This window comes from Sorex araneus, chromosome 1, assembly GCF_027595985.1.
Source record: "Sorex araneus isolate mSorAra2 chromosome 1, mSorAra2.pri, whole genome shotgun sequence".
NCBI lineage: Eukaryota > Metazoa > Chordata > Mammalia > Eulipotyphla > Soricidae > Sorex > Sorex araneus.
This window is the reverse complement of record NC_073302.1, coordinates 319,679,148-319,694,456: the sequence shown is the minus strand read 5'-3', so window position 1 is coordinate 319,694,456 and position 15,309 is coordinate 319,679,148. Positions and strand designations below refer to the sequence as shown.

General features: G+C 40.3%; 1 protein-coding gene across 2 annotated transcripts in view; it reads right to left on the bottom strand.

Moving 5' to 3' along the window:
- Positions 1 to 9,191, bottom strand: part of FAM149A (family with sequence similarity 149 member A) — a 60,153-nt gene extending 50,962 nt beyond the window's left edge. Inside the window, exon 1 of one of the 2 annotated variants that reach the window (XM_055120969.1) lies at positions 8,312 to 9,191. In XM_055120969.1, the coding sequence (XP_054976944.1) occupies positions 8,312 to 8,892 (581 nt within the window). In that variant the 5' untranslated portion in view covers positions 8,893 to 9,191. The remainder of the gene's footprint in view (positions 1 to 8,311) is intronic. The other variant, XM_055120964.1, reaches the window with a different exon arrangement.
- Between the last annotated feature and the right edge of the window lie 6,118 nt (positions 9,192 to 15,309).

Sequence of the window (15,309 nt, the reverse complement as noted above, 5' to 3'; positions counted from 1 at the left end):
TCACTCCCACTCCCACAGTTTCTCCTCTGAGCAAACTCACACAGTACTGATAGATAACTGGAGCATTTGTCAGTTCTTATTTGAGAACTGCCCACAGAGCCTGTTCCTGCCCTAATAGACCTATACATTTTAATAATAAAACACCATAGTGATGAGATAAATAATAAATAGTGGTGAGATAAAATAAATCATCCTTTATTACCAACTGACTCCAATAAAGTATACATTTCCCTACTGTCCCCTGTAATTTAATAAAGCAAGAATATAATGTTTTACAGTGAAACCAGAAATGCATAGTTGTCTAGAATCAATCACAATTTCTATTTTAATCTTAAAAATGTTACATTCTTACACATTGAACTTCTGTTTAAATTACCCATATCAGATTCTTTCGAGAAAGGTGGGAAATGACAATTGGAATATTGTTGTTTACAAATTTGGCAATAGCATGATATTCTCCCAAAGGGGAGGGGCACACATTTTTTTACAAATTTTGGCTCATAATTTTATATTTGTGATCAAATTATCAAGATTGTTGTTTAGATATTCACAATTTGAAGATTTATTGTATTAAGAATCCTGGGGCTAGAGAGATCATACAGTTTGTAAGTACCCCAGTCCCGAGTACCACATATGGTCCTCTGATTACCACCAGGAGGCGTAAGCCCTGCACCCTGCTTTTTGAAATTAAATAACTAACAATAAACAAATATTCTTTGATGAAGAAATTTGGAAGTTGTATTGAGAGTCTAATGATGAGTCTAATGTTTAATAACATGTTTCAACTTTTAGATCTAACATATTTTAAGCAAATAGAAGGGTTTGAAGTAAAAAACAAACACCGACTACATAGATTGGTTAATTCTACCCTCTTTCCTTTATCTGCACACAATTCATTCTGAATTATTTGAAAGAAAATTCCCAAAATCATACCACTTGTTAAAAACTCAGAAATGGATGAATTAAAACTATTTCATCAGGGGGCCGGAGCGATAGCACAGCGGGTAGGGCGTTTGCCTTGCACGCGGCAGACCCGGGTTCGATCCCCGGCATCCCATATGGTCCCCCAAGCACCGCCAGGAGTAATTCCTGAGTGCAAAGCCAGGAGTAACCCCTGAGCATCGCTGGGTGTGACCCAAAAAGCAAAAAAATAAAAAAATAAAAAAATAAAACTATTTCATCAATAATAGTATTTAGTAAGAGTTTACTGTGCAAACGAAATAGTTTGCAAACTGGGGAATTTTCAAAATTAATGTGATTTGAAGCTCGGAACCATCACATCATCAATAACTTACAATATGAAAAAAAGGAATATGAAACTTTGTAGTGATTGACTATTACACAGAGATGTCTAGATGGCAGGGGGTTAGTTTTTTATATAATTTTTAGGATGTTTTCATGATGATTATCAGAGACATTTTTAAGAAATGACCTGTTAGGTTTAACTTATGTCCATGAAATAAACTATATTTAGTCTTGTATTCATGTCTTAGATGGTTTTACCTGTTAAGAAAACTTGGCTTTTGTATTTTAATTTAATATATGATGCAAACCCAGTATGCATCCCCAAAATTAATTCCTGCTCTAATGACAAACCCACTTGCTCTGTGTCCCTGACTTAATGGAATTCTTATAGTCACATAGAATTATCTTTAGCTTTTCCCTCTAGCAACCTTCCACCCTCACTACTGCTCAGTCTGAAAACATTCTTTTTTTTTCTTTCCCAGTCATACTAAATAAGAGTATAATATTCCAGGCTTGTCTCAGTTTTCTCTCATTTCCTTTTCATGAAAGGTATGCTCCTTAAATAATGCAACTCTTTCTATGACATATAGTTGAGAACATTTTGCCAAATACCAAGTATCTAATGCACTTCTTCTATCTTTAGAACTCAAAGTCCTGATTCTCCCTTCTCCTCATGTATGGATATTTTCTCTCAATGCTGTGTTTGTGGAAATTTGTCTGTGTATTTCCTTGCTCAAATATCTTATTTTTCTTTCCTTCAAAGACAAGTTTTATTTTCAGTCCACCAAACTCTCATGCTATATAGGTATTAGAATAAATATTTTATAAATATAGATTGATAATTAAATTTTGGAATATCATATTTAACATTTACCACAGATCACAATACAAACATTATGCAAAGGATACTGATTCTGTATGATAAATAAAAATATATTTAGAATAACGAGAATCATGAACTAATAGTAATAAACTACTTCTTGAATCCTTGTGTCCCTCACCAGTTTTGTTATCTTTTTAAAAAAATAACCCTATTTCCTTGAATATGTATTATTATTCAGTTTCATACTTTGGATTATAATACAGGACTTAATGAGGTTAAATAATGTACTAAAAGCAAATACTAATTTATATTACTTTATTTATATTCTAAAAAAAGTTATATAGTGGGATTTGAATAAAAATAAGCTTTACTTTAAACTTATCTAAAACGTGTAGCAGTTTAAATTAGCTTTGTAATTTAAATATAAAGGCATTAATTCCATATAATAAGATTGTTGTTACAGACCTAGCATATGTCATATGCTATACAGGCTCATTGTTGCATTAGAAAGAATTCGTAATTTTATATATATAAGCAAAGAGCTACAAAAAGCTCAAAATATCATTTTGAGAATTTAGGTTTTAGATATAATATAGAAGATCATTTAAAGCTTGAAATCTATTGTTTAAAACACTAGGAACTAAAAATGATTTTGAGTTTAAATAAATCTAGACGTAAACAGTAACGTAAAGATTATTACTACTCTTAACAAAAGGAATGGTCATATGACAATTGTGTACTGAGCTCATCATTCATCCCTGTGGAAAAGTGAAGTCCCAGCAGAAAGCGTTATTAACTTCGGGAAAACTCCAAGATGACGAAACAAAAAGACCCAAGACAACAATTATTCTTCAAGAGGACTTTTAAATTGCTTTTAGACTTTACAAGATTAGGAGTTCATCAAAATAACTTGAGTGGGCAAGCACTTTTTTTATTGTTTCATTTAAAAACTATCTTTTGGGTGTGTATTATCTTACATATTAAGAACCATATATATAATCTAAAAAGGATATCAGGTACAATATTACAAGGTATGAATTGGTAAGAGCTGTACAGTTTTCCATGTATGCGTTGTGATGTTTCTGATGATACTGCATTTCCACTAAAAAACTTTTAAGCTTGATCTCTTATAAGTTATATGTCTGAGTGGCAAAAACATTTTCTTCTAGGTGTTATACAGCAAATAGTGATGAAACTAACTTTAATCTTTAATAAGTTGTTAAATTAATGATGAAAGATAAGAGTATTAAAATACATTATCCCAAACAATTGAATAAAATAATCCCAAACAATTGAATAAAATATATTTTTATTCATCATATGACAAATGTAATTACTTCTTACTTTCACTTTTCTTCATTCATAATATAACCTTTAATAAAATATGCTCTCAATTTCCATTCCAATGCCAAGATGCAGATAGTAACCAAATATTTTATAAAGCTTATTTCCATTTACAATATTATTTGAATTAATTTTTAGGACATCTCTGTAAGGAAATCTTAGCATCTCAATTTTATTAATGTGGAAAATCTTCAGTTGGGAAAACCAAAATTTGCTCAGTGACAGAGATTGGACAGCTAGTGACAGAGCCTAGACTTCCAATGACTCCTGGGGCCCATAACCCTTCACTCTGACTTTATGCTCCTATAGTCAAGGATGAATTGAGAGATCAGTTCCTCTGTTCATTTAATTGCTGATCAATTATTTTAACACATTCCTACTAACATAACTTTAACTATGGATTCAGCCATTCAAAAAAGGAAGAATTAAATGCTAGCTGCTATAACTTGCAACAGATATTAATATTTGCTTACTGCACAACACTTAAATCTACCAACATTCACAGACAAAAAATTACAGCAGGTCCTAAAATAATGCCATTTTGCACAAAATTATGATGTTAAAACATGATGAGAAAAAAAGCTATTCTTGGTTTGGGGCCACTCTGAAATTTGCACGTGCTTCCTACATCTGTATGGGATTTCTCCTGCTGTTCCAGTTTCTTCACACAGCCTAGAGACACACACATGAAGTTCACAGTCTATCAACTGTAGTAGTATGAATGAGTGTGTGTGAGTGTGAGTGTGAGTATATGTGTGTGTATGTGTGTGTGTGCGTGTATGTGATATTCTATTCAGGATGGGTTTCCACTGAGTCTCTGAGAGTTCTGGATAGGTTCACTAAACCAGTAATCCTGATTTCGAGTAAGTGATTTGGAAAATGATTGAATGAACCAATAAAAATTCTTGTTTAAAACTAGAAGTATTTTTGAGTATTTGGAGGTGTTATGATGTCTCTGTAACCTAAAATACTCCATAAATACTTAATTCTTATATATATAAAATTTATATTTATCCTGTGGTAAATTAGTTCAGTTATAAAATGTTTTACTTAAAGTGGATCTTTAAGCAAAACATTTCATCAGTACTAAAATGTTTCAGTAGATCAGGAACTATGTAGCTATCAATCTATCTACTGCTAGAAAATTCTGTAATTGCAGAATAAAATAAAATACTTTTTTTTATTTTAGTTTAGTTTAGCTTTGTCTTATTTTTCAGGGGCAGGATGGTGGCAGCCATTTGCTCTAGGAACCAGGCCTTACTCCCAGGGATGCTCAGCAGGCTGGAGGGGTCAATGAAGCTGGGAGACACCAAAGCCAACCCCAGAAGTGTTTGAGGGACTCCTGGGCTACATCATGTTGTGTTTTGGTGCTAGCAGTGGACCTAAAGAATTGAACTCAGGCCTGCCACCAAGATGTGATCCCGGGGGCCGCACGTGTGTACGGCCTCTCTGCAGCTGCACAAGCATGACTCCAGACGCCAGCTAAATTTTTCGGCATGGGCAGCTCCTCGCAGAATGTCTTCAGACTGAGAACTAAGCCGCGGCCCCATACTTTCCTCAGGAGGAGAAAGGTATTTCTCTTTCTTGCCTCTTCCTTGCCAGGGGTGAAGGGCGTGGTGACCGCTATATTATGAGGACCACAGATGGGATTTACAAGCTTGCAGTGATCCAATACCTGAAAGAAATCTCCCTGGACTTAGTTGCTAAAGTACAGATATCCAAAACCTCATATCTCTTCACAACAGGTCTGACTCTAGTGGGGTACTCCTAACAATAATAGTGAGGTTTGTGTTGAAAGATTGAATGTAACCAAAGTAAATAGAAAGTAAAGTGAAATCTATCAGTTACAAGGCGAGGTCGGGGGGTGCAAGGGGGGGGCGGGATGGGAGGTGTACTCTTTTTTTTGGTGGTGGGATTTGGGCACTGGTGAAAGGATGGTTGTTTAAGCATTGTATAACTGAGACTTAAGCCTGAAAGCATTGTAATTTTCCACATGGTGATTCAATAAAATATAATTCTTAAAAAAAAAAAAGAAGAATTGAACTCAGGGTCTTGTGCATGCCAGGCATGTGCTGCAGATCTTTGAACTATCACCTTGGCCAGAGAGCAAGATTTTTTTTTTAAACAAGGTGAAGATTGTATAGTTCGAGAAAGAAGTGTGAATAGGGAGGCAGTGAAGAGTGATGGGCAGATTAAGACACAATATAAATGAGATGCAGAGTCTAAGGGAAGTGCAAAATAGGGAAGTGAAGGTGAAGTTGAAGTGCTGAGTGTCATATCTGAAGGGAGAAGAGAAGAGAGAGGAAGAGGATTAAGCGAACACTCCTTGTAGCTTCAGACAAGGCAGCCCAGTATGTCTTCTAGAATGAAGAGTAAGCACCTCTTCAGCCTGCGCCTGCTATTCTTCATCTATAGCAGGGTCAGAGGTCACATCTTATTCCTAGAGTCACATTTTAGTGAAATAAGGTCACATCTTATTCCTAGAGTTACATTTTAGTGAAATAAGGACTTTTATAGGAAAATCTCAGTATCTTCCCAAACAAGTTAATTTCACTATTTTTAGCTGAGCAAAGAACAATGTGTCTTTGCTATCTACAGTTTCTACAGAATCAGGGTGAATGAAAATCACATGAGTTTTAAAAAGAACAAAACAAAATAAACACACAGACAAACTGGGAATTAGGATTTGGCAGTGTGTGTGTGTGTGTGTGTGTGTGTGTGTGTGTGTGTGTGTGTAACTGCTGGTAATGGTTTTAAAATTAGTAATTCTGATGATTGTTTGCATTTGTTTTACATATATGCACATTCATTCTATCTCCATGTATACACATTCATTCTGGCTTATTTTTTTCCTCTCACTCCTGCATTAGTCACCTCCTTCTCCCTGTTTCCCTGGACTTTATAAATGTAAATATCATGTTCGTTTTTATCAAGCAAGTTTAATACTTAGCAGTACCTGTTTGCAGACCTACAGATTAGGTGGAGTTGTATAATTTCAATTCACTATTTGGCAGAATCGGTTTATTTAATTTCATAATTTGCCATCACAGAAATCCAGCAAAATAAAAATAGACTTCAAGGTTCAAATGGTTAAAGCACTAAGGGGAAAGTAACCTTAAACCTTTCTTCTTTCCCCTTGCATCTTTGGAAATTTTTTAATTAAAAAAGGAAATGCATTATAAAAGGAAGCAAATATAATCATTTGTGTACTTAACAAATGATAACTCGGGGGGCTGCCTGATTTTCTACAGAAAATACAAGCATGATTAGAACAATCCTTGAAAGTACAGAACTGCACATATTACTTCTATGGCAATTGTCTAAAATTAAAGCCTGCACTTTTCAGTAAAATGAATACATCTGCTAATACAAAATAGGCACTACTGTATATAATGTCAAACAGTGTTATTAAGAAGGTATTGCATTTTTTTGTTGTTTTTAAATAAAAACACAGACTAAGATGCTCAATAATGGAAATCAACACCAGTTCTTTCACAGCCCATGTTGAATGTTTTAGTGACTGTTAAAAAGCACTCGGACTAGAGTTTAAAGTCAGTGTGTAGATCTGTTTGCTCATAAAACATTAATTGCATAAATGTGAAGGACCAATAGACAATAACAAAGGCCTAATGTCCTTATGCTTAGTATTTGAGCCACTTACCCAACTGCAATTATTTTCCCTAAGAGGACAATTCTATTGATCAATGTATTTCATGATAATATTTTAAATGAAAAGCTCCTTAATATTATTTTATTAACGCATTATAATAAATTACTTCAGCACTGAGATAAAAAATCATGTCACCGTGAAAAATGTTACTTAAATGCCGACTGGGTTAAAATCGATCTTAATCTGAAAATTCTCCAGTGTAATTTTTTCCTGGCTGGGGCGGTGATGGGGTTGTCCTGTGTGCTAGGTGGTCTGGCTATTCTTTCTTCCCTAGATTACAATACAGAAATCTCCTTTAGAGAACAAGCCCTCTGTCCATCTGTGACCACCCACTGTTCCTTTGTAGAATTCAGGAAGCTGGAATTTTATTTGTGTACCCTCTTAAGAATAATTATATGTTCTGCCCATTAAAATATAAACTCGGGCTGGGGAGATATATACTGTTGAGTGGGCTGGAGTGCACGCTTTGTGTGCAGCTGTCCTGGGGATAGTGATGCCAGGCATTTTATACCTGGGGAGCGAGCACTGAGCTAGGAATAGTGGGTATGACTCCAAAGCCGAACACGTAACAGAATATGTCACCTTATTTCAAATATAGTTTATATTCCAGTTCCCAGTGACATATTTCCCAAAGGAGCTCTAGGGCACAAGATCGAAAGTGCCCTGCGCATTACAGATCCCATTTGTGTCCTATGATGTTATCCATATGTAAATGAACTCTCCGAGGCTCCAGGGAATCAGTCCCCCTGGCGAGAGGAATTGCTGTTGATTGTGGACAGGTAGGGAGGTGCAGTTTTCTCAGCATTTCTTAAAACCCTGGCTGCCAAGATATAAACTGCATCACCCTGCACTGCCCCGTCCCCTCCTTCCCCCAGAAATGGACTGGAAGGCTCTTTCCCAAGTCCGGGACTCTGGGGGTGTCAACACTTCAGCCAAATACATATTCCCTCTGCCTTTCCCCCCAGCATCCTCCCCCGCCCCTCTTCCCCGGCCCAGAAAGAGGACTAAATACAAGAAAGTTGTGCAAAATGTCAGCCAATGGCTGTAGAGGACAGACAGCCAAAGTCTAAAGATCCAGCAAAGAGCAAGCAGGGTGATCAGAGGAATTAGTGGGCGTCAGTGCAAACCGCCTCGCTTTTCCAAACGCTTCGGGCAAGGTGGGTTCAGCCGACTGGCTGGGTAGGGGGGGTTCTCAACAAGAGTGCTCGGTCAGCCCTGGCGCTACTCACACTTCTTCGACGTCCGAGTCGCCATCTGGGTCGCTGTCCGAGGCCCACTCTTCGCCGATGCCCGGCAGGGTGAAGAAAGGCGTCCTGGGGGCAGTCCCGGGGAGCACCCGGTCCCTCTCCCCGGCTCCAGACTGTCGGGGGTTGCGTGGACTCGCTGCTAAGCTGCAGCTGACCCCGACGGAGGGCAGCACCGAGGGAGCTAGGGGCGGCAGGGGCGGGGCCGGGGGCAGCGACAGGGGGGCTTCGCCTGCAGGGGCCGCGCGGCTGGAGACCCTTGGGCCAGAGGCGGCGGGCGGAGGGTGCAGCGGTGCGGGCGCCCCCCGCGGGGCAGCTGGGGAGCCGGGGCCCAAGGCCGGGAAGAGGGTCAGCGTCGGGGTGCTGCCCAGAGCAGCGCCTCCCTGCCCAGCCGGGGCTGCACCGCCCGCGGGACCCGCGGAGGCGACGGGCGAGGGGACGGCCGGGGGCGCCTTGGACGTCTTGAAAATTCTGGCCAAGAGCGAGCCCAGGTCCAGCACCGCGACCTTCATGGCCCGCGGCGACTGCCACCTCACCACCACGCGGAGCGGAGCTGCGGGGTCCATCCACCGGCGCCCGCGGGGATCGCGACCCCGGGGCCCCGGGACGGGCCGGGGGTCTCGGGGGCTCGGGCGCGCTCAGCCCCCCCGCACCGCTGCGCACTGACCTTCCCCGAGGCCCGGGTCAGCCAGGCTCTGGGCGGCGGCGGCGCCGGGCGGGGGGCACGGGGGTCAGACTCCGGGGTGGGGGTCGGGGGCGTGCTCTCTCCTCTGTCTGCGACCCCGAGGGCCCACGGAGTGGACGCGCTCTGTGGCTGGGATGGAGACAGACCGCCTGGGCCCGCCCCGATCCCCCCACCCCCGTGGGCCCCCGGGACGGCGCGGCGGTTGCTAAGCTAAACAAAAACCCGGCTTAGCTCTAGCTCGGCGCTAATTGGCCCCAGAATGCGGCCCCGAGCTGTATCCACAATAGATCCCCGGCTCCCCTCCCGCAGCTCCGCCTTAAAGAAACAGCCTCCAGTTTCTCCATCACCCTTCCCACTTTCTTCGATTTGCAAAACTCTGATCCGAGCCCCGGCAGCAATAAGACTGGTCCACTGAGACGCGCAATGTAGTTCGTCTCACCAGACTGTGGCAGGCTCAGAGAGAGGTGCTCAAAGGTGAGGGGAGTTTGGGGGGAAAGGGAGTCAGGTGAGTGGACTTGAATAAGCAATGCTCACTCCTCCTACATCACTCAGTCACTCAGGGCCCTTGTTCCAAGTGATCACTAAAGATGACCTGGGCCAAGCAAAGTGAGATGTCTGGCGGATAACTGGGATGTAAGATTGTGTTCTGAGAACGAAATTAATCACATCTCCAATGCAGAGAATGAGCGAAGCCGTGGTTTAAAACGCCCGAAGAGATCATGAGACTGATTGGATAAACACTTAAGGGGAAATACTAAGATAAAGGCCGACCCGGGTTCGATTCCCAGCATCCCATATGGTCCCCTGAGCACCACCAGGAATATTCCTGAGTGCAGAGCCAGGAACAACCCCTGTGCGTCGCCCGGTGTGACCCAAAAAGCAAATAATAATAATAATAATAATAATAATAATAATAATAATAATAATAATAAATAAGCATTTTTAAATGTGATGCAGACGGTATGATTTAGCAGTTGAATTATGTTTTGCTTAATCTGAAGGGAGCTATATGAAGGAGACTATTAGCAGCGATGCGAGGAAAATTAAAAGATAATTTAAGGGCAAGGTTTAATATCATGTTCAGAGGAGAATTTCTGTTTTAATCTCAAGAAAATATGCTTTTTGCTTTGATGATAGAGACAGGAGAGAGGAAAATCTGATAGTGCGTGAGTTAACTTATCATGATTATGTTACTACAGCCAAGGTCTGCTTGATCTGCTGTTTGGAGATCAATGCTCAGGAGACAGGGTTGTGGGGAAATAAGGTTCAGAATCTAGCACCTGAGACATGCAGACTTGACATAGACTTGACGACCCTGCTCCTCAACTATCTTGTTTTCAGTGGGGGAATTGGGTTTTATAAAGAGCTAATATCAACATGGTAGTAGGAAAATGCTATAAAGGATATTGGGTTTCGGGGTCAAAAGGGGTCCAGTGAAGTAGCATCCTGCAATGTCAATGGTTTAATGGCATCAGTGAGTTCACACTGAGCTTTTTGGCATGAAACTTAAAAACTTTGTACAAGATCGGTCTATGACGATCTATGTGAGGCCATTAGGGATAGAACATCAGGTTTCCATTCTTTCCCACTCATCCATGACTGGCTCCCAGTTTTACACTTAAGAGTTTATAGGAACATTTCTTATGGTGAGGAGGAAGGCAGAAGCAAGGGTTCATAAAAGTTCTAAATATTTTTGGAGAGCAAGATGGAGCGCCAGTGCCTGTTCACTTCCATTACATAAACTAGTCTCTTGTAAGCTACTAAACTGTACTCTGAGCCACTGTTCCTTTTCATGGTCATGACCTGCATTGCATCTTCTTGTATTCAGTCTTCTTGTGATTGATATTTATCATGTTCCTTTTCTGCATCCATGAGCAAACTTAGAAAACAGTTTTCTACTTCAAGCCTGTGTGATGCACCGAGGGTGCTTTCTTCCCAGAATGAGGAATACCCAACTTCCAGTCACACCCTCTGTTTCAAGAAAGCAAGCACTCCTGCTGGCTGGCTGCCTACTAGTCAGCAGTAGATGGCAGAAAAAAAAACTTGTTTGTGCTTGAAGGAGGAGACCAGGCTGACAGGAATCTGATCACAAAGAACCATGGGTGTCGGGAGAGGAATGAGCATATAGTTGCTAGCCCATGTGAAGAAACAAATTGAAGGGCAGAAGGACCAATTGGCAGACCTATGTGAGAACAGCCATGAAAACTGAAGGCAAGGTGAGTCAGAAAAGGTGCACCAACTCTGCCATCATGTAAGGACACCAGAAACAGCTGTGTGTGGGGGGGAGCCATCAGCCTTTCTCAGATTCTCTTTCTTCCTTTCGTAGCAACTCGTCAGATAGGCACAAAAGCATGTGTGTGAGACCCATGAGAAATGTTGGAATCATGGCCTTCAGCATTTGTTCAGGGTTGCAAAGCTGTGTCCTCGCTATACTCTGATTACATACAGACTCATATGTATGAGTCTCAATTCTGATTCAGGAACCATTAAATCCTCAACTTCTTTTTATTTGAGAAAGGGTTTGGGCCATACCAGGTAGTGTTCATGATTGCTCTGTGCTCAGAGGATTTGGGATCAGCTGCATGAAAGCTAGCTTCTTAAGTCTTATACTATCTCACCTTAAATGCTCAATTTATTGAATATATCATTGATAAATTTTAGAACCCTGTCCAGTGCAGACAGAGGGACAGAGATGAATAAAGTGAAGGAAGTAGAAGTTTATTGGGGTGCACTCCCAAACAGAACTCTATGAACCTTGGATGAGGCTGGGGTAGAGCCGTACCTGGGAAAGTCTAAGGAAACTTTTAAGTTGTCTTGGAGGGGGAAAGGGGAGAAGGAAACAAAGAATCAGTGTGCTTGTTCTAGTCTGTTATCTGTAGGAGATGGAGGTGAGGAAGTGTGGAATCAACCTGGTGGCTCTCTGTCTCCAGTGGGCCATAAGTCCTATCTTCTGCACTGGGGGCAAGGTGATCTTTCATTCTGGTAATGTTGCTATTTCATCCAACGACATTAGTTCCCAAGCAAACCTTACAATTATTATCAGTGCAAATAAAGGTCTTTTATAGAGTATGTGCTTTTAGCATTTAAGGTGTTGTTCATTTGATAGATTCAAGTTAAATTTGCAATTTAACTTGCTAAGAAAAGGTAGCTAAGGAGGGTATTTAATTTGGAATCCTGATTCAGTTCCTTCAGTTCCTTGGGATCTGCTGCTTCTCAGGGATTCTGCTTTTCAGGCTTGGAAATTTGATCTTCTTAGGAAACTTACCCTTGATCAGTTGGAACTCCATTAACCTGACTTATAAAATATGAACTCACAAACCCCAATTCAAATGTGTTAATAATTATATTATTATTATATTTGCAAACGTGTCCTCTGCTCTTTCCCAATAAGAGAAATTTCTGTCAAGAGCAAATTAAACTAGAAGATTGTTAAGAGAGCATAGAATAAGGCAAGGTAAGTCAGTTATCATCATCATCATCATCATCATCATCATCATCATCATCATCATCATCCCGTTTATTGTCAATTTTCTAGAGTGGTCTCAGTAACATTTTCATTCATCCTAGCCCTGAGATTTTAGAAGCCTCTCTTTACTCGTCCTTCCCAATGGCGCCGTAGTGGAGGCTCTTTCAGGATCAGGGGAATAAGACCCATCATTGTTACTGTTTTTGGCATATGAATTTGCCATGGAGATTTATATGGCTCATAAATAGAGGACACTAATTATAAGAATAGATCTTCCACTTCTCCGAAGAGCAATCCTATATCATTAAGAGGGTCATTCACTTACCTGTATGTCTAACTTTAGGTTATTTTTGTATGCTTGATTTTTCGGTGTGTGAGTACTATAACTATGGGAAATGTTCATACTTTTTCAGTTGCATGTGTCCTTTCTATGATGGGTTGAATTATGTTCCTCAAAAAAGATGTTAAAAGTGTTTGTCTCTGGTTCATGGGAATATGGCTTTATTTGGAAATAGGGATTTTACAGATGTAAACCAGTCACCAAAATTATATCTAAACGTAGGGTCAGGCAAACCCAAATACAGGAAGAACAAGTGGAGATGGAATCCACATAGCTGCAAGCCAATATCAAGGACTGACCACCATCACTGGAAGCTAGAAAAAAGGCAAGGAAAAAATTCTTTTTCTCCATAGCTTTTAGGTGAAACATGTCTGAAAGACATCTGATTCTAGAGTTCTAGTATTTAGAACAATAAGAGAATGTATTTCTGTTGTTCTGTGTCACATAGTTTATGCCACTTTGTTATGACAGTCTTGTAAAAATATAGTCCAGTGAGATATTAACTTATTAAAGTACTTCATAATCATAGGATCATGCAGGTATACTATGAATTTACTAAGGGAGAACATTTGCTCTGAAAATCTAGCTACAATTTAAGATGACAGTCACCACTGTCTCAAATCTACTGGCGAGGAACCGGAGTCAGAAAAAGAGAGGCAAAGAAGGATCAGTGTCTGATGGAGAGGCTGTAATGTTCTCTCCAGCCAACCTCATGGAGTAGGCACAATGAATGAATGATTGATCCTTTTGTCTGAAGATCATTTGAAAATGTTCTATAATTGCAAACATGATAAACAATTTGTAGCAGGATGCTAGGTCTTTTGGTCCTATTGTTCACCTATCAACAGTCTTTCAGACAGACATTAGATGCTGCCAGGCTCAGCTGTTGATCACCAGTAGCATGCTGTTCTCATAACATGAGCCCCGGGGATGTGGGGATGTACTGTCTGACTTGGGCAGGCTAGGATATAATGAAAGAAAATGTAGTAAATCATTGTTTCTGTGACTGTGTTAATTTTAGGAGACCTTATGAGAAATGTCAAAGCAGTGCTTTATGTAATAAAAATGTTATTTACATTGGTTAATTAGCAATGTGATGAATTGATTTTCTAATACATGTAATAAATCTTAATTACATCACTGAGATGGTATTAGGAAGTTATGACCATGTTGTTATGAAGAATATTATGTTTTGGAAACCTGAAGTTTAAAACAAATAACCTGAGTAATTAATCTGCTGAAGAATTTAAGTGGCCTCCTTGAGCATGGCACTAAACCAGAGTTTATAAAGAAAAGTAGTATCAAATTTGACTATAAGTATGTAAAATTGTTGAACAATAAAAGACATGTGTTGGCTCAACAAATATTTACTCAGCACCTGAGTGGGGTAGTGGAGTCTGGAGCTAGGCCCTCTTGTTCATAACTAACACCAAGTCTCTTTCTGTCCCTTGATTTTCTCAACTTCGGTTCAGGGATGCTAAAGGCACCTATCTCAAATAATGACTTTGGTGAGAGTCATATTAACTAATATCTGCTTAGTAAACAAAACAGCTGAAGATTGTGGGTAAAATCATAGTAAGGGATAATTTGGATTATACATGGCTCCGTGTTAGAGACACTATCTAGAAGGAAATTATAATTTCATTGGTTTCCCAGTTTATTCATTTTTGTACTATTTGAATGATTTTTATAAACATGCTGATTTATTTTTTATTATAAGCACCTTGATAGAAAACAAGGCAGGTTGCAGACTGGCAAGTTAAGGCTATTGTTGGAAGCATGCACAGTTGTATCTATAAATCCAGTTTTCCTTTTTATGGCCTTGGAATTGGGATCCTGTGGCTTATAGTACCCTGCAAAAAATATAAATGTGCACGCACACAAGGATGATGTGTGTTCGAGGGCTATCAGGGCGGCTCTCTCTCTCTCTCTCTTTCTCACAGCTCGTGTTCTGTGCTCTCAAGCCACTGTGTATGGAACAGGTCGGGATGGTTCCTCCTCTGTTCTCTACTTCTGTGTGTTCCACTGTGCTCTCTTCTGTCTGTCACTCTATCTCTGACTCTGACTCTGTAGTCTCTCTTCTGGTCTCTTACAACCTCTCTCTGTCTCTGTCGTCTCTCCTCTGGTCTCTTCTGATCTCTCTACCAATCTCTCTTCCAATCTCTCTATCCAGAGCGCTTTCGCTTCTCTCCCTGGAGCCCTTCTGTTTTTCTCTCTGGATTCTCACTTGCTCTCACTTCTGACTCTGACCTTACTTCTGACTCTGATCCCCTCTGCTCTTACAGTCTTAGTTTATATAGCAATTACATACGGTAGTGGTACAAAGTTGGGTTGAACATTAACAAATCAACAAAGAGGGGTAAGACCACTCCTCCAGAAGATTAACAAAATCTCATCTAAGGAGATTACTCCAGATTCTCTTAAGGGCGGGATCCCGTCCAGGGTGTGTTGCTTTCTTCTTTCCTCAGCTAGTAATCCACTTAATTAATTGT